At 33.2% G+C, this 26526-nt stretch overlaps 1 protein-coding gene across 1 annotated transcript in view; it reads right to left on the bottom strand.

Annotated features, from left to right (window-relative positions):
- The window catches only part of LAMA2 (laminin subunit alpha 2), a 660685-nt gene that overhangs the window by 464612 nt on the left and 169547 nt on the right, over positions 1 to 26526 (bottom strand). The window contains exon 4 of the mRNA XM_049771159.1: positions 1379 to 1621. Coding sequence (XP_049627116.1) covers positions 1379 to 1621 — 243 coding nt within the window. The remainder of the gene's footprint in view (positions 1 to 1378; positions 1622 to 26526) is intronic.

Genomic DNA, 26526 nt, shown 5'->3' with positions numbered 1-26526 from the left:
CACCTACAAGTGGCAGGCCCAGGGCTGCAAACTCTACTAGGTACATGGAGGTCAGCCAGGCCACACAGCCAGGTCTGAAATCTGGCACCAGCAACCATGTCAAATAATATGCAACACATAGAAAGCTGGCTCAGGGTAACAACCAGATGCATTCTCCAAGCCAAAAACTCAACTAAAATTATAGTGGAACAGGTGGAAGAGTCAGCCAGCCACAAAATCATACCCTTCCTGAAAATTCCATATAGAACACAATATCTCCTGGGGCCAGCACAATAAAAACAGAATTTGTAGTAACAAATTATGATGTATAGCTTCAATAGGGAGCAAAAAGAGCATCAACCAGCTGGTCCAGCCAAAGAGCTCCCTAAAGATGGAGGGTCAAAAACAGTGAACTAGAGAAACTCACTCTCAGTATCCAATAAAAACAATGAAGAAGCAATACAGTACTACTGAGCAAAGATTGTGATCTTAAAGTCTCAACTGGCACTAACTAGATATATAGACTCTCAGATAAAAACTTTAATGTGGAAATTAGAGGATGTGTAATAATCTCAAGGAAGCAATGGGACATATAGCCAAAAAATACAAGATGAAAGCAGAAATGAGAAAACTATAAGCAGAAATGACAGCACAAAAGAATATGGAAAGTTAAATGAAAATCACTGGAAGGCCTCAGCAGCAGAGTAATGGAAGCTAGTCTTTTCAGTAATTAGTGAGTTCCCAGCGAAATTCAGAAAACCTCCATACAACAACAGAAAATGGAAGCAAGCATCAAAATAATGAATAATATACAAGAAAAGTCTGGGATTAATTCCAGATAAACAAAAGACTCATTGGATTCCTTGGGACCCAGGAAAGCAATTCTGATTAATTTATGTGTAAAAAAAACATTTGTCAAAAAAGAAAATCATCATTGAGAAGGTTCCAAAGTTGAAGAGAAAACACACTAGATTCATGAGGCTCAAGGGGTGTCATCTAAGAAACACAATGAAAACTCTCCAAATACACTATAATTGTAATGACAAATGCAAGAGATAGAGTATATCGAAAGTAGCAAAATCAAAGGCAATAGAAACAGAGTAGGAGATTTAGTGGCTAGAAGAAAGCTTGCTATGGAGAGAGTGTGAAGGAATTTATTTTGGAAAGAGAACAGTTAGGTGGAATGGAGAAAGAAGTGTTGCCAGTGTGGCAGAGGCATGCTGGAGAGAGTTGGCAGGAAACAAGGAACTTTGGTGTAGGGTAGTGGACACTCATAAAGGAATCAGTATTCTTAACACTTTACACTTGAATGTCAACTATTAATATCTTTGAAACTTTGTAATTCACAGTGATTTGGTAAAAGTAAATAAATGATTTATGATGAGTTTTCTGATCTTACCTCTCCATTTTCTAACGGGTGTATCTTGGAGTAAAATGAAGTGCAGATGACCTCATCGTCTTTTGCATAGGAGGGTGGTCCAGTGCGGGGTTGGATATTGTAGAGGAGTAGGCACTCTGAGTCTGTCATAGCATGATATTGCCATGGCTTATACTCAATATCATCTATTGAACGTTCTAAAATCCAGTTTCCAGGCCGAGGAGAGTTAGCTGCTTTCACAATCACATATGCAATCTGGAACACCTGGAAAAAGAAAAGGCAAGAATACCATAGCTTTAAATTACCGAATAGTCTCATTATTTTATATCAATTATTAGAAATTGTATTAGAGTCTGTTCAAATTTTATTCTATAACTCATTTTGTTCTCTAAAATTATTTCATCCATATGTTTATGTCTTGCTAAATTGACATTTTATTTTGACAGCTATGGATTAAAATAAAATTTATTTTTAATTCAAATTTGAATTCAACAATTCAGTGAAATTTTACCCATCATTGTTTAATTTTACCTACTTTTAAAGTATTCATTATAATCATAACCGTCTAAAACATTAATTATATGTTCACACACTTTACTAGCAATTAAAATATATGAGGCATGATTATTACTTTTGTATATAAATAATGATAGTTTAGAAAATGAACTTACAGTTATATCAAACTTGAAAAAAGTATTTATGCTTACAGACAGAGTTTACAGACAGAGATTTGTTAAAATTTTAATGCTAACGTTTTATTATCTTGGGAAGATTTCCCCTCATTTTTTTATAGTAAGTTAAAGTGCTTACTGAACTATACTTTAGTTTAAATAACATATATTTGCAAAATGTCTGGCAATGAATTTGGTACTGAGAACTCAGTAATGACATTTACATCCAAAAAAAAAAACAAAGAAGCTCAAATACATGCAGATAGCTGATTAAAACTGTAATGTTGTAAAATAATTTATTTACCTTCTAAATGAGATAAGTATGTAAATCAAATCTGTGTAGAAAATAAAAGTCACCAAAATAATACAAATCAACAGAGTGACCAAAGAAATGTGGTAATCTTCTATTTAAAAACTACATTAAATTGAAAGATGCAAAGATATGATTGAGATATTTTGTAACAATGCAAAAGTAATCCTTTATTAATGCTGTTCAACGTGTAAAAGAAAACTGTACAAAAATTATTGAATGACATTTATATGCTAAGCCCTAGGTAGAACACAGATGTAAGATATTTTTAATTACAGCCAGATCATCCTTTGATTGAAAATACATTGCAACAATGAGACCAAAAATAAACTAATAATAAAGCAAACTATGTCTTTTTTCAATAAGTCCTGTAAAACTTGGAGGCTTTCCGAGTTCTAAGTTCTGTGTTATTAGAGTCACTGAAGGGTAGAACAGGAAGGACAAATCAGTTAAATATGTTTCATGCTTTTGTTGGGCCTCAAAGGAAATACTTAAAAGAATGTTCCAGAAATAAATTTTAACTGGACCATAGTTTTGACATAAACCTTTATCAACACATGAATATGATCTGTAGTATACTCTAAAAGCACATGTTTTATCCCCTCAACCCCTATCACTGTAAAGTCTAAGAGATTGACTATAAAATGTATATAGAAGTTTGGCAACAAAGAAGAAATGCAAGTGACTTAAATGAAGGTCTTTGACATCTTTACTAGAAAATGATGATGAGAGAAAAATCAATAGCCATCAAATAATCCAAAGTAGATCTGATTATTTCTTTTTAGAAAAGTGTGTTAAAATCAGTGCTTAAAATACTAAAATACTTCTATTTCTGTTGGCAAATCACTGCTGCTAAAACTTCCTAAATACTTCCTCCATTCTGACCATCTGGTTAACCTCAGCATACCAAGGAACAAACAGCCAAAGCATTTGTTGAGAAAAGTCTGGGCTTTGACAGTTCTGTTGTATTAGATGACTCCAGATGAAACATATTAGGCATTTACTTATCAAAAAAAAAAAGGCAGAAAAGTATAACTATAGTACACATATCTATGTATCACACATAATTATTTAGTATTTTAGATGATTTCAAAAAGCATATTCATAAGCATACTTAAGCTCTTACCTCTGATAAACAAGAGCCAGTGCAAAATGGAGAATTAAAGTTTTTGAGCTTCCCAGAACTCTTAATTCCCAAATGCAAGAGTTAATAACATTAGAGTTTATCATCTTGATATAGATATCTATTATCCTCAATATGCCTAGGATTCTCAACCAATGTCACTACTATGAATATGAACTTCTTTCTTTCCCATCACACATGTCATCATTTTATAAATTATGTATTCTACAATCAAAGATTTCATTATTCAATATTGTATATTAACTTGGTTTTGTTTTTTTCTATTGTATTGTATAAGTAATTGCCTCAAAAATATTTTAATCATTTTAAAAATAAGATACACAGAAAACAAAATAAGTTATCAGATAAAGCACAAAATATATGTGATATGGTTATCCTTAACAAGCATTATGCAAAATATTTTTACTTCTTATCTTTCTTATATCCATTATTTCTGATTTACGTATCATGGAATCTATTTTTGATACTTTATATTTAAAAAATTAATGTATAAAGCTTTTATGGAGAAATTCCTGAATATAGTAAATCTATAATATATAATATTAGCTTAAATATAGCTTAATCTGATCAAACAGCAACAATAGAATCTATGACATATGTGAAACACTCCATTCCGTATTTTTACTAGCAAAATATTTGTGGCTAAGTCTATAATATTATAGAGTATAAATAAATGAAATTTTGAATTATTAAGTACCAGCAGTTATTTCTTTATATTTTATTTTACATATGAGATATATAATAGGGGTCATCGATTTTTATTATAACAAATTTATTTTTATTTATTTTAATTATTTTTAATGTTTAATTATTTAAATTATTTTAAATTTATTTTGTCATTATAAAAATAGTCAAAATCATTGCTATATGCTTTCATGTTACTTCATTTGCATACACTGATTCTGATTTTTATAGCTTGAAGATACATCAAATCTAATATATTATGTCTTGAAAATATTAAGATATATACTTGATTGTCTTAATATATTCCTATGAATTGTGAAAATTGATTATTCTTTACACTCAGTTTCCCATGATGAAAGAAATAATTAATATAAAGTACTCCACATATTTGGGTGTGGGTGATCTATTAAAATATTTTGAATGAGTACTTTTATATGTACTTCTGTATATATACTTTTTATATGTTTATAATAAAAATAAAATAGAAATGAAAATCATACTTAGAAATATAAGAAAAGTAAAGATTTATTGAGGTTCTTGATAAATAACTCTGCTCTGAAAGAAATTACAGGAAGAATAAAATTCTCTTGGAACAACAATGTGTATTTATGACTTAGAAGCTTCTATGCTGACTCTGAAATAATTGATAAAATCCATGGGAAAAAAGTTATGCTAGAAACCCTGCAGTCTCTTTTGTAATTTAATATTATAGGCAAAATAAGGGACATGGAAAAGCATTCATTACCTTAGAGACTATTCGAAGAGTCTATTTTCAAAATAATATCCTTCTTTCATTTATTTTCTATGGATTCTTTCACATTTTATGTGAGATTAATTAAATGAGCTGGCATGTCATATTTTGAATAAACTTTCAAAATGGTATAAAATAACATTATTATAAACATAATGAATAGTAGAAGTATTCTGTGGACCTAACAGAGAATGATAGTAAAAAATTTAACTGATTTTTCCAAGACTTAATAATTGTAAATACCCTACCAGAATAATTTTCTAAATTTTCTAATGTATCTTTTTAGCTTTCATTTATCATGTCTTATATTTTAATTATAATTTTTTTAAATTAGTAATTATAAAGCCTGCTTTCCACTTGAATAAAATTCTATCTTCAGGTATACAATAAAAAAGCAAATATTATATTATAATAAGCACAGATGCTTTTCAGGGCCGGCAAGGTGGCACTAGAGGTAAGGTATCTGCCTTGCAAGCGCTAGCCAAGGAAAGATCGTGACCACAGTTTGATCCCCTGGTGTCCCATATGGTTCTCCCAAGCCAGGGGAAATTTCTGAGTCCTTAGCCAGGAGTAACCCCTGAGCTTCAAATGGGTGTGGCCCGAAAAACCGAGGGGAAAAAAAAAAAGACCTTTTATTTCTTCTGCTATTGAAAACATTTTAGAAGTCTAGTGCTTAAGTAAAATTCAAAATACCTTTTGAAATAAAAATTGAAGTTAAATTTTTTGCCAAATTTAAGAGAAATTTCACACATTTGTATGCCATTTAATTAACATCAAATAATTTCTTCCTTAACATACCACTGAGTTTTTTTCTATAATAAATAAAATATTAAACTTTATAATAGTAAAAGATAATAGACAAAAAACATCTTTGGGTAGTAACCTTCAGTCTCAAAATTATAATATATATAATGATAATCTCTTGTTTTTTCCTCATATTGTCTGAGAAAATCATATATGTTGGATATTATTTAATTGTCCAATGTGTAATGGCCAATATGTACTAATATTGAGTAAAAGGAAGAAAATTCATGAATTGAAGTGAGCAAGTCAGCAACTGAAGTTATGGGGTTGGGACTGAATGAATAACTTAACCCATTTTTAATTCATTTGAAATAGATCGACTACCAGATTGGTTTATAATATATAGTTTGCTGAGTTTGCCTGTTTGTTTTTAACAGCACATTTTCTTCTGTGAATCACTCACTATTATTCAGGGTTTAAAGAATCATTGATGTATGAAAATCTAAAGAAATAGGGACCGGAGAGATCGTTTGCCTTGCATGCAGCAACTCAGGACACACCCAAGTTCAAACCCTGGCATCCCATTTGGTCCCATGAGCCAGCCAGGAGCAATTTCTGAGCACAGAGCCAGGAGTAACCCTGAGATCTGTCCAGTGTGACCCAAAAACCAAAGTAAATAAATAAAAATATTAAAATAAATAAAGCAATACATAGCCATTTACCTCCAAGTGAAAGCAGAAATTAACAGATGGGAATATATTAAGCTGAGAAGCTTCTGCACCTTAAAGGAAATAGTGCCCAGGATACAAGAGCCACCCACTGAGTGGGAGAAACTATTCACCCAATACCCATTAGATAAGGGGCTAATCTCTAAAATATACAAGGCACTGACAGAAATTTACAAGAAAAAAAACATCTAATCCCATCAAAAAATGGGGAGAAGAAATGAACAGACACTTTGACAAAGAAGAAATACAAATGGCCAAAAGACACATGAAAAAATGCTCCACATCACTAATCATCAGGGAGATGCAAATCAAAACAACAATGAGATACCACCTCACACCACAGAGAATGGCACACATCACAAAGAATGAGAACAAACAGTGTTGGCGGGGATGTGGAGAGAAAGGAAACCTTATCCACTGCTAGTGGGAATGCAGCCTAGTTCAACCTTTATGGAAAGCAATATGGAGATTCCTCCAAAAACTGGAAATGGAGCTCCCATATGATCCAGCTATACCATTCCTAGGACTATACCCTAAGAACACAAAAATACAATACAAAAAACCCCTTCCTTATACCTATATTCATTGCAGCATTATTTACCATAACAAGACTCTGGAAACAACCAAAATACCCTCACCACATTAATGGCTAAAGAAATTGTGGTACATATACACAATAGAATATTATGCAGCTGTCAGGAGAGATGAAGTCATGAAATTTTCCTATACACGGATGTACACATAATCTATTATGCTGAGTGAAATAAGTCAGAGAGAGAGAGAAAAACGCAGAATGGTCTCACTCATCTATGGGTTTTAAGAAAAATGAAAGACATTCTTGCACTAATAATTTTCAGACACAAAAGAGAAAAGAGCTGGAAGTTCCAGCTCACCTCAGGAAGCTCACCACAAAGAGTGATGAGTTTAGTTAGAGAAATAACTACATTTTGAACTGTCCTAATAATGAGAATGTATGAGGGAAATGCAGAGCCTGTTTAGAGTACAGGCGGGGGTCGGTTGGGGAGGAGGGAGACTTGGGACATTGGTGATGGGAATGTTGCACTGGTGATGGGTGGTATTCTTTACATGACTGAAATCCTAACACAATCATGGATGTAATCAAGGTGTTTAAATAAAAAATGCATAATTTTCATTTGCTGTAACATGGAACTAGAGGATATGTTGAGTGAAGTTTGTCAGAAGGAAAGGTATAGATAGATACAGAGTGATCTTCCTCAGATGTACAACTTAAAGATACCCAGCAATGGAGCAATAAAGGGCTAAAGCCAACACAACAAAATGGGAGAGTTGATTCATAGAATTGGGTTGATAGGGATGAAGAGTGATGGTTGAAAGAGAGGGGCTTTCGGGACTTTGGGGGAAGGAATATGGGTGATATGAGTAGTGTTGAAATTTTGTGTACATATAACCATCATTAATAGTATTTTAACTAATAATACTTCAAAGATATAAAATAAAAATATAAAATAAAAACAAAACAAAAAAAAAAAGATATCAGCAATGGGACTACTGAGAATTCTGTTTATGGGTGATTGTCCTTCCACTGTAACTTTACCTTGTCCTCTTTCCTTGCATCTTTGTTCTCATAATTAAAAATAAAAAAATTAATTAAAAAATTTAATGAGTATATTGAGAGCAGAGACTGGGATATATAACATCGCCAATCAGCAGGCACTCCCAAATTATAAAGTCAGGGCCAGAGCAATCAGTGAGTTTGGCATTTAGGCAACATGAGTAAAATTTGGGCATCTTATATGCCGCCCTGATCACTGTCAGGAGTAATTTCTGAGTGCTGAGCCAGGAGTAACCCTTGAGCATTATTGGATGTAGCCCCCTCAACTGAAAAACAAACATAATTTTAAAAGTATAGTCATCCTGGATTGGACAAACTAGTTTCCCTGGAGCCTAGAATTGGTCTTATGTCAGGAAACTTCAGAGGTAGGGTATCCTTGTATTTAGGCCAAGGCTTTTCCTTTCCATGTTGTTCATACTTTGGTGGGCCTATGAAAATGATAATTGCCACTCTAACACCGTTTTTACTGTGCTCCTTTGACTCTAAACCTTAAAAAAAATCCCACTTAAACTTTTGAGGTTAACTTAAACTAATATGAATGTGCATGGAAATGTAAAAACCTACTATGTCTTCAAGTTTAAGGAGTTACATAAATTTTATGGCTTTAAATTGCTTTGTGTACCTCTAAGAAATTTTATAAAGTACTGCAATCTGGGATCTTGAGGGACAAAGTAATTGTACATGCGTTCTCTTTTTTATCTTTCTTTGATTGTAAATTTAAAATTAAAATAAGGTGTCAGCAGGGGGATTTCTTCTGAGAACTCTGTTTTTGGGTGATTGTCCTTTCACTGTAACTTTACCTTGTCCTCTTTCTTTGCATCATTGTTCACATAATTAAAAATTAAAAAATTAATAAAAAGTATAGTCATCACACTATGTGGTTCTCTCCATATAAAATATCTTAAATTGTTTTATACGAGTGAATATTTGTTACCTTATTATTCACCAAGATCTAGATTGCTTTCTAGGGGACTTCCCCAAGGGGTTTTTCTTAGGAGAATGATTTCCCACAGAGTAATGAGTTTTAGAAACTCTATTAACACTTTTGAACACCACTACACCATTAAGAAAAATAGGCCAAACTATGAATCTGACAAATAATAGGCCACAGAATTTTTGTTTTCTACAGACCAATTCTCAGTAAAATAAAAAATATTAATAAATAATAAAAAGATTAATAAAAAGGCCAGTCTTTTTTGTTTTGTTTGGGGGCCACACCTAATGATGTTTTGGGGTTACTCCTGGTAGCATACTCATAAGTTACTGCCAAAAGTGCATGAGATCATATGAATGACAGGGATCAAACCCAGGTCAGCCACAGGTCAAGATATTGTACTCGCTTCGGTCCTAATAAAAACCACTTTATAAAGAAAATGACAATTCATATCACAGGACTAAGCTTAAATGCTTTCTTTCATTTGCTCTTTTTTTAAATATCTAAAGAGAATGTCATATGGTCTACTCTCTAATCCTTGTTGATCTCTGCCTCTTCCATGTTGTTAACTTCAATTAAAAATCACTCTTCCACTAAATAAAATTGCTTAATTTCAAAAAAAAATATGTAAAAAGTAATACCTTACCTTTGCTCTAATATAGATTTGGACATTTTCACAAACTGTCCCCAGAATAGTCCAACAGTACCTCACAGTGACAATTCTTACTTGACAGAGGAATAGGAAATGAGGCCTGATGCTGAATGCAGAAATTCATTGAAAGTATCTACACAATAGAGGTTTATATTCATGGCCTACACCCTCCAAACCACCTATCACAATATACTTACACACCAGCAAAATTTTCTGAGCAATAGCAGATAAAACTGTATTCTAATGTTAAAATTTGTCTAAAATGGTCAACATACAGAAATTTTATATTATATCATCAAATTTATGGTTTTTTTTTTTTTTTTGGTTTTTCGGGCCACACCGTTTGATGCTCAGGGGTTACTCCTGGCTACGCGCTCAGAAATTGCCCCTGGCTTGGGGGGGACCATATGGGACGCCAGGGGATCGAACCGCAGTCCTTCCTTGGCTAGCGCTTGCAAGGCAGACACCTTACCTCTAGCAACACCTCACCGGCCTACATGTTTTATATCAGTCAAATACTCCAGTAATATAAGTATATGACTGATACTTTATAAGCTAAGAAACTCAGTGTGGGTTATCCTCTTAAAATGCAAGTACATGATTGGTTGTACTACTTCAATTCCAAGAAACTTAATTTGTAAATTGGATTATTTGTCACTTTTTTTGGTGGGTTCTGATGAAAGGAGGCACTCTTGGTTGTGCTCAGGATATTCCTGGCTCAGTACTCCAGAGTGGCCCCCAAGAAGCGCTTAGGGAACATTTATAGTGCCAGGGATTAAACTAGAGTCCCATTACATTGCAAAATAAGATCCTTGCCCCTGTATTCTCATTCTCTCTTTCTCTCATATTCTCCCTCTCTTTCTCTCTAGTCCTAAATTGTTACTTTCTAAATTTTCAGTCTCCTAGAAATTTACAACCACTTCAATAAATAGACTGGTATGGAGATAGAGGCTAAAAAATTAAGCCCTTGGTCCTCCCATACTTCCTTTATTCATCTGTAATAATTTCATACATTGAAATGATTTATAATTTTTATTCAGTACAATATGCAATACATATAATACCTTCCTCTAAGTATATACTACAATTGCTGAGGAATGAACTGAGGTGAGTTAATGTGCCATATCAAGTCAGGATAAGAGGCTCTCATGGTGCTAAAGAAACAGAAATGCTCACTCTTAATTAAATTAGCCTTTTTCATCTGTTTACATTAAAATATGTGAAGTTTATAATTTTGAAAATGATTTATTCTATCACTCTGGTATTTCTACAAAACAATAACTGAATGAGTAAATGATAATTCTCAAGATAAAAATGTTCACTTATTTGTTGAAATTGTTTTTAAAAGTATTTTTAATCAGTGCCTAACTTCTCATGGGAATGCATTTTCAAGCTCTATTACATTCACAGAAATAAAATATCACTCTCTAGTTCTGAAAAATAGCAAGAGTTATTTCAACTAACTCATTTTCTATAAATAGAAAACAATTTCCTTTTAAAAATCAGGGGCAATATGGGATGCATGCTGGGAACAGAGGTGGAGAGAGGACAACATTGGTGGTGGCAATGTCCCTGATTCAATGACACTATGTACCTGAAATACTACTGTGAATGATTTGTAATTCACTTTGATCAAAATAAAAATTATTAATATATTAAAAAAACATACATGTCATTTACGACAGCATTAGTCCCCATTTAAATGAATGGTGACTAGCAGGATTATTTAAGAAATAAGAAACAAGTTTGAACTATAAAAACTTACTAAAGGCTTCTCTTTCTTATATTTTATATTCTTGAAATAAATATGAAAAAACGTTACATTATTAAAAATATGAATAAAGAGGAAAACCCAGGAATTTTCTTCTTTAAAGTTGAACAATGATCAAGTTATTTTGAAAGAATTAGCATAAAAAAGAAAGGGGAACTGAGGTAGAACAGTGAAGAGAGGGATCTGATATTAAATGAACTAGAAATGTATAGACATCCACAGCTATACAGAATACCTCTATTTACATTTAGTGTACATGCTACCAATGGTTAGTAATTTCACTCCAGAAATGAAATGCCTGGAATATTCTATAGAATAATACATATGCACAGCACTATCTATAAAGTAGCCATGCCTCCAAAATACAAACTTGAACCAGAGTGAGGCTTTAAGCTTAATTATTAGTTTTCTGGAAATGTAATTCATGTGACCACTGATGAACTTAATTTGCCAAATCCAGAATATAACAATCTCTACTTCTAAAAGTATATTGCAAGGAAATAAAAGTTAATGAGGTTATAGGCTAAGAATGGTTTAAGAGGGTCTTGAGAGATAATATAGCAGGGTGGGTGCTGGCCTTGCACTCATATCACCTGGTCTGGACATACCACTTGGCCTCAGAAGTTCACCAGCAATATTCCCTAAGTGTAGAACCAGAGCAAACACTGAGCACCAATGAAGAAAGAGAGAGAGAGGGATAGTTTTGTGTGTGTGTGTGTGTGTGTGTGTGTGTGTGTGTGTGTGTGTGTGTGTGTGTGTGTGTGTGTGTGTGTGTGAGAGAGAGAGAGAGAGAGAGAGAAATAGAGAAAGAGAGAGACTTAAATATTATTAAACAATTGCAATTTGTAGCTTTGGGTGCATTAGATTCAATCAAGGGTTTTAAAATGTGAAAATTTTATGACTTTTTATATAAATCGTATGTACTTACTAATGTTAAGAATATTTATATAGAGAGAGTGGTAATAGTTCCTCTTACAAAAGATGCTTATCTTTCAAGAGAGAGATATCCATCTGAAAGAGAATCCTATTGTATAATTCATTGATGCCCTACCTTGAAATAATGACTTTAACATGGCTTGTTATATATTTTTAAAAGGTCACAATTTTACCCCAAAAAAAAAAAAAGAGTGGAGAAATGGTGCAGGGGTAATGTTCATATCTGCCAGGCACCTTATCCTGGCTCTAAGTCCAGCATCGGTGAGTAGGCTCTTAAGCACATCTGGATGTCATAGGTATCCCTGAAATTTCTGGGCCTTGGCACTGAACTGCCTGATCTATTTGGCTGAGAATATTAGGTTTCTTGTGAACCCCAAAGCTTACTACTTATCCTCAACGATATAGAGTTAAATGATAAAAGAAAATGTGTGTGTAATTTGATTCCAAATACTTGAAGATGACTATATAATGGAAATTGAGAGTGGTATCAATAAAAGAAGCTGAATTCTAAGTAGATTCTTATATGTAGATGCAATGTATATCTGGATACATTAAATTCTCTATATTTTTTAAGGAGAAAATACTCAACATCAGAATAAAAATATACCATATTTAAAACATAATCATTTTCCACATAATAATTTTAATAGCACTGGTAATTTAGTGTTTGTTCTTTAAGAGCAAATATTTAATGTAATTTTTATTATTTCAATCAATTGTTAACTCTACACTGTAACTGTACTACATTGTGAGCTCAAAAATATGTCATAATAATTAACTCAAATTAATTATCAAAGATAAAAGTAGTTACTGACCCAAAAGTCATCAAAAATTTAGTCTAGCTCAAAAAGAACTAGTAACATGAGCAAATGGAATACAAATTGGAATGAATAGAGTTCTTCACAACTTACTAATCCATTTAGTAATGCATGCTTCATTAAGTTGCTATCATTTTTTAAACAATGTTAGCCTCAGGTAAAGCTCAGGCATGCTTTTTCATTCTCTGTAGCACTGCCATGACAACTCTTCTTTACTAAAATATTTCTCTCTCATTTGGAACAATCTGTTATTTCAATAATGACCTGTGTCCTGGGAACAAGCTATTGGCACAGCATGGCTTGCACACTAGTTACTGGTAAAAGAGCAGGTAGGCTGAGTTTCACAATGAACATGACAGTCCTTTTAATAAAGACATCACAAGAGCACATCAGTTGGCTTGGCTTGAATCACAGACGATCAGAATGTGACAGTTTAAAGAAGGCCTTCTAAAATTTATTCACCTAGGAGAAATATCAGATACTGCCTTTGTTTTTGTGCTGCTATAGTTACCAACAAAACCCAAGTATTTTCCAATTTATGCCATTGCAGACATGAATTAACACTCCAGTTCAAAGCATTTGGGGAATAACAGCATAGATTTGTAGTGATGAAAGAGTTGAAATTTAATGTTAACAGTGTAAAATAACAAATCAAAATACAATAACATCTTTAGATCTTGGTTTGTGAACTCTTTCAAGAGATCATATTCACTTAAGATATTCAGTTTTAGCTATTATCGATGAAATGGAATCCATTATTTTTGTGCTTATAAAGTATGTTTCCTGCTTTTCTCAAGGAACATTCTTGTTTTTTTTGTTTTGTTTTGTGTTTATTTTTGTTTTGATTTATTTGGTTTTTGGGGTGCCACACCTGGTGGTGCTCAGGGGAAACTCCTGATTCTGCACTCAGAAATCACTCCTGGCAGGCTCAGAGGACCATATGGGATGCTGGGGATCGAACGTGGGTCCATCCCTGGTAAGCCATGTGCAAGGCAAATGCCCTACCACTGTGCTATTGCTCTGGTCCCTTTAGGAACATTATTAATAGTTATAAAGTCCTCTCTTGCTTTACATTTCACTTTGCAAATCCTTCAATCTCTTCCCTATTTAAGTACCTTTAACCTATATATAACCCTTACTTACCACACTTCAAATTTTATAAAAAGACTCCATTGACCTGGTTAGAAAATTCAAGGTTTTCTTCAGCCTTGATCGCTTAAATCTACAGTTTTTAACTATTCTATTACCCAATTTCATAAAAAAAATCTTTCTCTTTGTAAAATGATAAAATTAATTATTTTAATAGTTTTGGCCCCAAAACAAGTAAGAGAGAGACAGGGAGGCAGAGAGAAAGAGAGAGAGAGTGACAGAAAGAGAGAGGGAGAGAGAGAGAAGAGAGAGAAAGGGAAAGAAAGTAGCTAGGAGATGGTGAACAGAAAATTGATCACACTGTGATTTCCATATTCTAATTCTGAAAGGCTTATTTCCTAAATTGACAAAAGGGACTTTCCAAATTGATAAACACTTTTCATGGGAAGATAATCCAATTAAATCACAAGGATCCTAAAAATTATAGAAGGAAACAAGAGAGCAATGTGACAGAATATGAGAAAGACTCAACTGATAGAGAAAAATTATCCTTAGATGTGTGAGATTCATGGTAAGCATATACACTACTGAACTGTAATATTTTATGTGTGCAATTTTAAATACTAAATAATTTGATACACTTCCCATAAATAGTAAACAAAACTTATTCACTTTTGTTTAACTTTACTAATTGTGTAATAATATCTCTCATTTCTATGTCAACTAATAGTTTATATTTTCCAAAACTTATTTTATTTAAACTTGGATCACACATTGCTGAGCTCAGATCTTACTCCTGTTATTGTGACCAGGGATAATTTGTAGCAGGACTTGAGTGACCATATACTGAATATAAAAATTTAATCAAACTAGGGTCAACTGCTTTTGAGGTGTCTTAGTACTCACTCTCTGTCACTTTAAATATTAATTTCTAGCCTACCGATCTTCTGATATGTCACAATTTATTTTAAAATAATCATTATGACAATTTAATTTGCTTTTAAAGATGATCTGCACATTTATCTATTGTTTTATCAGAGCCACGTTTTAATGGCTATCAATAAAAATTACAGATTTTATTAATATCTTTTGATGCATGTTCATGTAACAAATTATTTTTTTAATTCAAATGAATAGGTGATCAAAAAATTGGATGCCACAGTCATATGATTTAACGTGATCACTTTTAGTATATTTTCAATTTTACCTAAAGAATAACCATAATTAACCATCATTCAATGTTAATAAATCAATATGGACATATATGCACATCTAATAGTTTTTCTTTTAAAATAAATAAATAAATATAAAGAGCATTGCACCAAGTTTTGTAAAATGACTTTTACCCCAAAATTTTAATAGGTGACCTCACCTGACAGGACTGTAAAAAGTGTAAGTGAATTCTATATCAGACAAAACATTTAGAAAATTAAAAAGACAAAGAGCCTGCCATCATTATCAATGTAATTTAAAAATAAGGTGAGGAGATGACACTCCTCCTTTTTTCTATATATAACTATATAGACATTTTCTACAGATAGGATGACATAATGTTATGACAAATATCACTAAAAGACTCCCTTTTTGAAGGACTTAGGATAAGTTCTTAAAATAATAATTGAGCAAATTCTAAATTTTTTACATTCTGCTTAGATTTTTCCTGACTTCCTTTGAGTTTGAAACTTTTCAAACAATAGTATAATTTTGGGGATGTAAAATCAAAAGAATATTTAAAAAGCATGAAAGGGCTGACTGAAGGAATATTGACTTTATATAAATCTATATCAGACAGAACATTTCGAGGCTTTCCATTTTTGCCTAAACTGCAACAAAGTGCTTTACTTAGTTAGATAGACTGACGACTCAGAACTTCTTGTAGCCATAATTGATTTCACTAGAGAAAAAAAACCATTTACTTTATTTTACTCTACCTCTAATGAAAAACAGAAAAAAAAAATCAATTAGAATGCTTGCTTCAGAAAGCAAACGTAGTTTAAAAAAAAAAAGCATTAAGCAAAAAGCTCCCACCCTGAACATGTATTATGTAGACCAAACAGATTCCATGTGATCAATCAGCGACCATCTAGCCCAGAACTCCAGATCCCAGACATAGAACAGACATAGTTCCCTGCAACAGCATCAGGAACCAAACTCCCCCCGGGAAATTCCTAATACCACTCTGACACCAACTTACACCAGTTTTGATATGACATCCTAACAACAAAGAAAGCAAGATCTTGATCTAAGAGTGGGTTGCCCTATCTTAGCACCTAGCGGCAAGATGAAATCAGGAGACAAGTCATCCTTTGCTTTGTGCAAAAACCAAGATCGCTAACTACAGAAGACTGACTTTGACAAACATGACTGTGCAGAACTTATCGTGGGACCAATAAGAAAGATCCTAGCTTAGGCTTCGACCTATGGTTTGACTTTAATAACTGTGACTGAGCAGAACTTTTGGAATAATAATGAAAGACTCCATCCGAGGTTTTGTTCTAGGATCTGAGCAAAATCTAAGACCACTAATTACAGAAGACTGGTTACAACAGTGATGGAACAGAACTCCTAGAACTGTAAAGAAAGTCTTTATCCTAACCTTTGTCCTATGAACTGTACAAATTCCAAGATTTCTAGCTACAGAGGCCTGATTTTATCATCCACAACTGAGCAGAAAATTTCCTGGCACCATAAAAAGATCTTGGGGTGTGAAAATGAGCGTATATGGAGCCAGTAGTTGTTCCCATGGCGGTATGCTTCAAGGGCAGAGAAACCCTGTATCTCTTAGGCCAAGGGAATTCCCTTTCTAATTTCTTCAGTATTTACTGTGCCTATAAAGAAAAATAAAAGCACAAAGCCATGCCACATCTGCCCTCTTCCTTCGTTTTGTATTTTTCTCTTTCTTTTTATTTATTTTTTTCTATTTTTCTACTTTTTTCCTTTTTATTATTTTTATTTTCTTTCATTCTCATGGTTATTATATGATGGTGATTTTTTTTAGTAGCTCGGTGCTTTTTTGTAGTTGCTGGGTTTTCTTTTAGTTGTTTGTTTGTTTTTCTCCTTTTTTCCCTTTCTTCTTTTAAATTGATATTTATATTCTCCCAGGTTTTTTTCTTTTTTATCCCAACAGAACCACATAACTTGACTCATCTTATTCTGCCTCATGAATTGAGGGGGGGGGGAATGAAGGGGACCAGGAACAAACAGTCATATGAACATTGAGTGGAAGTAAAAAATGACCAGACTCAAACACCAAACCCAAAGTCAAGGACAACAGAATTGATACTCAATCTACAACACAGAGGAGAGCAATTACACTAGAAGTTGGGGGCAAATGAGAGAGATATGGGATAAGTGCTGGGAACAGGGGTGGAAGGAGGACAACACTAGTGGTGGGAATGGCCCTGATTCATTGTCACTATGTACCTTAACTATTACTGTGAAAAATTTATAATTCACTTTGGTCACAATAAAAATTATTTAAAAAAGAAAAAGCAAAAAACACCCATTCAACTAAATAGAGTTTGAAAGTCATAAAAAAAAAGTCATAGCCATAATTGTTCAGTAAAAGAACATGTGGTTTTGAATATTTTTGTTGTTTTACCATTTCTGGCAAGCATAAACTCAGCTTTTTATAAGACTGCTGTATATAAAACATTTTCTCTAGAAAACATTACATGCCTTTTCAGCTGAAAATATGACAAAATTTTGTCATTGAATTCTAATTCTGAAATTGCTATTCAATAAAACAGCTGAATGTTTCCATTGCTTACACACAAATATTAAAGAAAGTACATTTGGAAAAACAGAAATAGTATTTCATTAATATTGAGTCAATCTCTGTCTCACTGTGACACCCAAGCCAGAAAATTGTATCAAGAAACTGAAGAGATCACAGACAAGGATACAATGCATACCTGACATGTGTGAGGCCCAAAATTTTATACCTAGTATATTTCCTACCACTGATGGCCATAGAATCTTCAGACGATATAGCTTGGACGATCTAGCTTGCCTGGAGCCTAGAGTTGGTCTTATGTCAGGAAACTTCACGGGTCAGGTCTCTTTGTATTTAGGCCAAGGTTATTCCTTTCCATGTCCCTCATATTTTGGTGGGCCTATGCAAACAACAATTGCCACTCTAACACCATTTTTACTGTGCTCCTTTGACTCTAATCCTTAAAAAAAAACAAACACTTAAAATTTGAGGTTAACTTAAGCTAATATGCATGTACATGGAAATGTAGAAAAATACTATGTCTGTAATGTTTAAGGAGTTACATAAGTTTTATGGCTTTAGATTGCCTTGTGTGCTGTTAAGAAATATTATAATATGTTACAATCTGTGGACTTGAGGGACAAAGTAATTGTACATGGATTCTGTCTTATTTATCTTAATGTTCTTTGGCTGAAATTTCAAAGTTAAGATATCAGCAAGGGGACTTCTGAGAATTATGTTATGGGTGATCGTCCTTCCACTGTAACTTAACCTTGTCCTCTTTCTTTGCATCTTTGTTCTCATAGTTAAAAATTAAAAATTAAAAAAAAAAGAATCTTCAGAATATTGCTGTTGCAGGAATTCAAATTGGTCTGACTGAGAGTTACTGTCAGAGAGATCCAAGTAGCATAACTGAGGAAACCTTTATTTCAAAAGCCTACATGATCTTTAAGGTTCTTGAAAAGTTTCAGTGCTATTACTCAATAGCAAATAGAAAAACAAATATCATTAAAAGAAAATTCTAACATTGTAAATTTAGTGGAATAGAAATGCAGATCAATGGAACATAAATTGAGAGTCTAGAAATAAATCACAAATATATGGACAGTTAACATATGAAAAAGGACTTGTGACCATACAGTGGAGAAGTAGGACTAAAATAGGGGTTGGAGAAACCTGGATACCCATAATTACTGATGAGAGGAGGGGAGGGGAGGAACTAGATGAGAGGAGACAGGAATGAAGGGAAACGAGGGGAGGGGAAAGAAAGGGAAGGAAGGAGATGGGAAGAGAGGGAAGGAGAAAGGAGAGGAAGGAAAGAGAAGGGAGAGAAAGGGAAGGGAAGTTAGAGTAGGGACAGGACAGACGGGAAAGCAAGGCAAGAGTAGAGAGGTGAAGGGAAGAGAGGAAGGGGAGAGAGGTAAAGGTAAGGGAGGCAGGAAATAAGGGAGAGAAAGGGAAAATAATGGAAGGGGATGGAAAGAAGGGGAAGGAAAATAAAGGAAAGGAAATGGAAGAATGGGTTAAAAAACAATAAATATTAAACTATATCATTATTTCACACTGCACCCAATATTGATTAAAATGATCTCGAAGTCATAAAGTTTAGAAGAAGATATAAAAGATATACACCTTGACAATGTTCTCAGAGATTTCTTTATGAATTTGCTTCCATCAACAAGAAAAACAGAAAACAAACAGGGATGAACCAAATTAAAAAGCTATCCTCTGGTATGAGAAACTACCACAGAGCCAATAAATGCAATATACTGAACTGAAATAAACATTTCTCAGTCAAGATGAGCAAAACAAAAGGGTAAAATGACTAATATATATATATATATCACCCACAACTGAACAACAAAGAGAAACAGGCAACTTGATTTTTTAAATGTGAAAGGGATGGAAGACCTTAACAGGTATTACAGTTGACAATGTATATGTATCCACCTGATTTGATCCCTGGCATCCCACAGTCCCTGAACAGTTGTCAGGTGCAGTTGGGGGAGCCCTGAGTATCACTGCGGTGTTAAGAAGTAATCATTAGTTTCACAAAGCTAAACAATGCCAGGTATGTTTGGATCCTCACTTTTTTAATCAAATACCTCACAGGTTGAAAATCACCAGGACAAGCTGACAGGTCTTAAGAGCGTAGAATAAACCCCAGGTAACAAAATTTTAAAATAAAACTTTAAAAACCTTGGCATATCTGAGGAGATCTTCTCCTGAGATGTGCAGATAACAAACATGGTCCTGAAAACTACTCAATACAATTTACAGTTACAGGAATAAAATAAATTTCAAAATTATAAAAATAACATGGTTTATTAAAATGTCTTTATTAAAATAAACAACTCAGGAAGGATGGAGAATAAAAGAATTATAACACTATTGGAGTAACAGTATATTGGTGGGACCATAAATCTGTGGAAATCATAATGGAGATAGCTTAAAAATAAAAAAATAGAAGCCAGGAGATGGTACATCAGCTAAGGTTCATGTGAAGCATGCACACACATAGGTTCAATTTCCAGCATTACATAATACCTTAGCATCATTATGAATAGCTTAGAGTCACTATCTTAGTGTATGGCTTTGGAGATCTACCCCACTATCTGAATCAGGGTAACCTGGGTATTATCAGCAATACAGAGTCCAAGTAATATCACATGGGCCTGTGTGTATATCTGACAGTTAAATTGGCAGAGAATCACTGAATGGGCTAGTGGACCACCTAGGCACAACTTGGAAGGACTGCCTTTCTCACAAAATTAAAAATACAAATATCATATAACCCATAACTTCCATTATTTTATTTATTTTTTGCTTGTTTATGTGTTGATAAAATTATTTTAAAATGTACAAAAATAAAAATTTGTGAAAATTATTGTATCCCACAATGAGGTCATTAAGTCATTAGCTGAAGACTTACTAAAATATTTTTACTAGCTTATTTTTCTGTTATTCGTCTTGTTTCTGAATAATAGGTGACTTTGAATCCACATAAATATCTACATTGATATGTTCCTACTGGGATGACAGTATTACCACAGAGTTACCACATTGTCTAGGAATTCTAAGGTCAGTGGGTGAGATTGAGGCATTTATGGGGTATTGTTTTGTCTGCCAGGTCTTCTGGAAGTATAAGAAGTTGGGGGGGGTACACAAATTCATTCTAAAATAGTCCTGGTGATGTCAGCCCAAATATTGGCATACTTAGAGTTTTGGTCAGTTTGGAGTCTCTGCAAAGATCAATGATTAAAATGGTGAAACAGAGACATTGTCAAAGAGGCAGTTGTGGATGGCAGATGCGGCTAGTAAGATTTAGGCAGGATTGAGATCTGAATAGTCTCTACCTCTGAGATTTTCAGTTTTAAGCTCACAGTGTACCTGTTGTATAGGACCATATGGGTGTTAAAAATTGAATCCAATTTGGCCAATTTGGCCACATAGAAGGCAAGATACTCTAGTATCACTCTGGCCACACCAGCTTTTTATCCCAGAATTTATGCTTGTAGTAAGAATAAGAAAAGCATTGCAAGTAGTGACCATTAAAGGCAGGTAAATGAAACTAATTACTGAATGACTACTTTTTATATTTTGTGTGTAAGAGATTTTATTCATTGTTTATCTGAACAGCATAAAACACTATCATGCATCATTGTAGGAAAAAGTGAAAGAAAGCATAGTGAATATTAAGATTTTAATGTCATCTTTTATTTGCATCTAAGTCATAAATTTTAAAATTATAACTCAAGCCAATGTAAGGTCATGATTTGAATTGTAAATATTTCTTGATAAGAACATTTTAGACATGAATCAAATGCTTAAAGTAAAAGATATGCTGCTGGATTAACTTCAGGCAGTTTTTGCAGCCTAAACATAAATGAAATTAGTATGAATAGAATACATTTAGTACGAATAGAATACATTCTCAGCAATCTCTTTGAGCATTAAAAGAGAATATTCCACTGGGTAATGGGGTGGTTCATTCATTTAGAAGTATGAGGACAGCTATGTAAGCAGTTAAAGTCACTATGATTAATTTACCTCCGCTTTCTAAAATAACCATGATAGATTGTAATATGTTATACTTCCATACACATTATAAAGATCGACATAAATTTATTAACTTATTCAAATATTGGTTTATTCTGCAAACATTAAAATTTAAAACATTAAAAACATTATAATAGTGTCAACCTTAGGTATGTATATAAATTCATTGGTGAAGGTAACATATTTGTTATCTAATAAGAATTTTTACAAGAAAAGTAGAAAATATATCAACAGTGTGTTAGACCCAACATGCAAACTGTGAATATTCATTCCAAAATTATTGTTCAATGATACCATGTTGAAAGCTTGATACTGTATTTGAAGTCATGAATACAAGATTTGCACCATGACTATTACCTAACAGAATACTTTGGAGAGTAAGTTGTGTAACATTTGCAAATATCTGTGTAACAAACAATATAAATAATGATATATTTTAATAGTAGTTTCTATAATAGAAGGTGATAGAAAATAACTGTATAAGAAGCAGAAACCATAATTTCATTTAAACAGAAACCTTAGTGACACAGGAATGAAGCTATGCCAAGAACTCACAAAAGGGTATTTAAAGTAGTGGAAATAGCAAGTGTAATGAGCCTCATGCAGAAATGAACTTGGTTTATGTTAAGGTCAATTTGCTGTAATAAAATAGAAATAATGGATTGTGTGAACTAATATCGCTGAAGCATATCGGGCCAGATTAAGAACACAGTAAAAATATATAACAAAGAGTGTAGATTTGGGCCCGGAGAGATAGCACAGCAGCATTTGCCTTGCAAGCAGCCGATCCCGGACCAATGGTGGTTGATTCAAATCCCGGTGTCCCATATGGTCCCCCGTGCCTGCCAGGAGCTATTTCTGAGCAGACAGCCAGGAGTAACCCCTGTGCACCGCCGGGTGTGACCCAAAAACAAACAAAAAATAAAAATAAAAAAGAGTGTAGACTTGATCTATGCTTTTCAAAATCCACTGGATTATTTGAAATGGGTGATATAATGGTAACATTGTTACAAAAGTGTTAGCACTTATGGTACTAATGTGCAAAGTTACTACATTACGTGACTGATTTATGGCGAATACACAGATAATAGGCAGAAAGCTACAACAGCAATCTCATTGAGACATGATATCTATACTAATTGGGGTAGCAACGGGACAAGAAATGACCAGATTTGGAATATATGTAGTAGAGTGAGTTGAAGAACTTGAATAAGGAACTTGAAGAGAGACTGAAAATAAAGGAGAAGATTCAGAAGTTTTATTCATTTATTTTCCTGAACAAAAAATTAAGAGAACTGCTATTATTGACATGAACCATGGTTGGATGAAGTAAATAATGGAGACTTTCTTTAAGTTTTTGGGACACATCCAGTAGCGCTCAGAATTCTGTACTTAGTAATTACTTCTGTCTATGCCAGGGATCCATGTGGAATACCGAAGATCATACTAGGGTCTGCAACATACAAGACAAAAGCCTACCATCTGTACTGTCACTCCAGCCATTTACCTAGACTTCAATTTTGAATGTTAATAATTTGTGATGCTCCATTAAACAGTCAAGTGGAACTTCTAGTTGTAATTTGAATACAGTGTATTGTATAATAAACTGCCAAACTAGTACAAGTTCACAGTCTTTCTATGATTAAATTTTCCATCAGGACAGTGAAATTATTAATACATTACTGTCATAAAGTTGTGGGGATTATAAAGTACAATGCATATTAAAAATCGTGGCATTATTTTTACTGAGATATTATAGTGAACCTATTATGTAATTTTAATAATAATAAAAGAATTGTGTTATTAGCAGGAATATATATATATTCTACGTTTTAACTAAAATAGAAGATTCTAGCTGAAAGAGACAGAGAAATCATACTCATGAATAAATATCTTCAAATTAGTAGTCAAGTTTACATGATTCCTAACTCTTATCTACTTTTCTTTCTCCTGACAGCGGTCACCTGGTTTGGCTTCTTTGGGCTGAGTTGGATTTTCTTTTATAATTTTAAAAAGGAAAGATTGCAGAAAGGTTATTGTAAATCCAATGGTAAAATAAATTTTCAAATTTATTTAATTATTGATAGAGTTTTATTACTTTGGTATGAAAGGTCAAATTGCTTGTTCCAATGATATTTTTCAGATAACATAAAGTCCCTAAATTGTTCTAAGTGTTCTGCTTCACTTGCATTTCATCAACAGGATTCCCCAACTCTAAGGTCTGGAAAAAACATAAAATCATATGCAAATTGATTTGTAAACAACTAAATGTCAAAGACTATATAATTATATGAGGAAATGTTTATAATGTAATATACAAATTAACAAAACACATTTAAAATAGACATAAAACTTTATCTACAGCTTGTTACCAGCTTAAATGAATGTATTTATATGTTTGTGTACATCTTAGTGTATATATTTTAGGTCTCCCAAGCAGAGTTCTGGGAATTCAGCAGACACTCCTGGAAATATCTGTCTAACCACATAGTACAGCAGGCTGGATGTCAGAGCTCAAGGACACAGTGAAACTTAGAGCCTTGGTGTTTGGTGTCTGCCATAGTGTTGGTGCTTAGACATACTCAGAGGTGCTTGGATAGCTGGGGTTACATCTAGTCAGTGTTGGGGAGGTTGTAATGGTGGGAAGAAAACCATACAACCTCTATCTTCGTTGTTATCTCCCAGGTAGTCCAGAGTTGCCTAACCTTAATGACAATAGTGTTCTTTATTTAAAAATTATTTAAAGAAGGACAGAGTGATATATAGTGGATAGGGAATTTGCCTTGCATGTGGCCAAGCTAGATTTAATCCCCAGCGGGTCCCTTGAGCCCACCAGGAGTTATTCCTGAGTCCAGACCAAGAGAAATCCCTGAGCACTAAAGGCATGATCTATCTATCTATCTATCTATCTATCTATCTATCTATCTATCTATCTATCTATCTATCTATCTATCTACATACATATATAAAACCTAATGAGAAAAATCAATCTTTACATCTATTGTATTTACCACACAATTATCATTACCACCACAACACACTGAATCTCTTTTTAAGTAGTAGTGGTATACTTAAAAGTAAAAGATTGTGGGGGCAGGAGTGGGGGCACAGTGGTAGGGTGTTTGCCTTGCATACAGCTGACCAAGGATGGATGGCAGTTTGATCCTCACACGTCCTATATGGTCCCCAAAGCCAGGAGCGATTTTTGAGTGCATATTCAGGAGTAACCCCTGAGTATCACCAGGTGTGGCCCCAAAACCAAAACTATAAATAAATAAGTAAATAAACAAATAAATAGTTTCATATACTCTCCATACTTTCCCTTTTTTGAAAATATATAGTCTTAAAATCTATGTGATTATGTGAGAAAATGCCATATTTTTGTTAATAAATCTAATAAAAACCTCAAGGTTGTGTTTGAAAAATAATCAATAGGGAAGGGCCAAAATATAAAATCTATCTCAAGAATAATATTTGAAAATACTAATTATAAACTGAATAAGACAATACAATAAAAATATTACTAAATATATAAGGGAAATGTTCAATAAAATGTACTTTTAGATAGGCATATGGTTCAAATTAATACAGAAATTGGACATTGTAATTGAAATAAAAGAATTTGAATAGTTGATGTAATCAGTAAACAAACAGGAACAAAGATTATTATCATCATGTAATAGACAAAAGCGTCAAATTAAAAATAAGAGATTTCTTTTAATTATTTAGAGTATCAACTATAAACTCATTCCTCAAATATTGTTTTCAGGTCAGGCTGCATTTTCTTAAATGTTGATGGAGGGCTCTTAATGAAGTAGTAATAATTATTTTTGTTTTAGTTCCACATCTGATGTAACTCAGGCATTACACCTGGCTCTGCACTTAGAAATTACTCCTGGCTGGCTAGGTTACACTATGGGAGACCTGAGTTAAACTCAGATTGGCCAAGGCAAACACACTTCACCCTGTACTATCTCTCCAGCTGTAATATGTTACATTTTAACTTTATTATATATTTAAAATACTCAAAGAACCAAAAGGTAAGCCAAAGAGATTAATTCTTCAATTCATGCTATAAAATAAAAATAATTTATACAGACTTAGAGACAGGAAATTAAGTGATTTTATAAAAAGCACAAAAAGTACATTGAAGATAGGCTTAATTAGTAATTATGCCATTTATTCAATAGCAACTTCCAGAACATTTATTATATGCCAGCTGCGTCCACTTAGCTGTTAGAAAAGTAATAAAAATTAGTAAATAAATTGCCAAGAAATCTTATGTTTCTCTATATTTCAAACATATATTATGCAATTAAGAATTTAATCTAAACACTCAATCTAATTTTAAGTATAAAATATAGTCAAGCATATCACTATAGACTTAGAATATTGTGACTGCACAATTAATAGATGGTTCTAAACAATCAAGATTTTGAGAAACTCTGAAACCAGGAAGAACTAGTTTTGAATTTAATTATGACAAAATAGATTTTCAAACATCATTGGCAGGGCCAGATCAATAGTACAGTGAATAGGTTATTGTTTGCCTTATTAACGGTCAACCCA

Source organism: Suncus etruscus, chromosome 4 (genome assembly GCF_024139225.1).
Source record: "Suncus etruscus isolate mSunEtr1 chromosome 4, mSunEtr1.pri.cur, whole genome shotgun sequence".
NCBI lineage: Eukaryota > Metazoa > Chordata > Mammalia > Eulipotyphla > Soricidae > Suncus > Suncus etruscus.
Note: the sequence above shows the minus strand (reverse complement) of the source record. Positions and strands in the feature narration are given on the sequence as shown.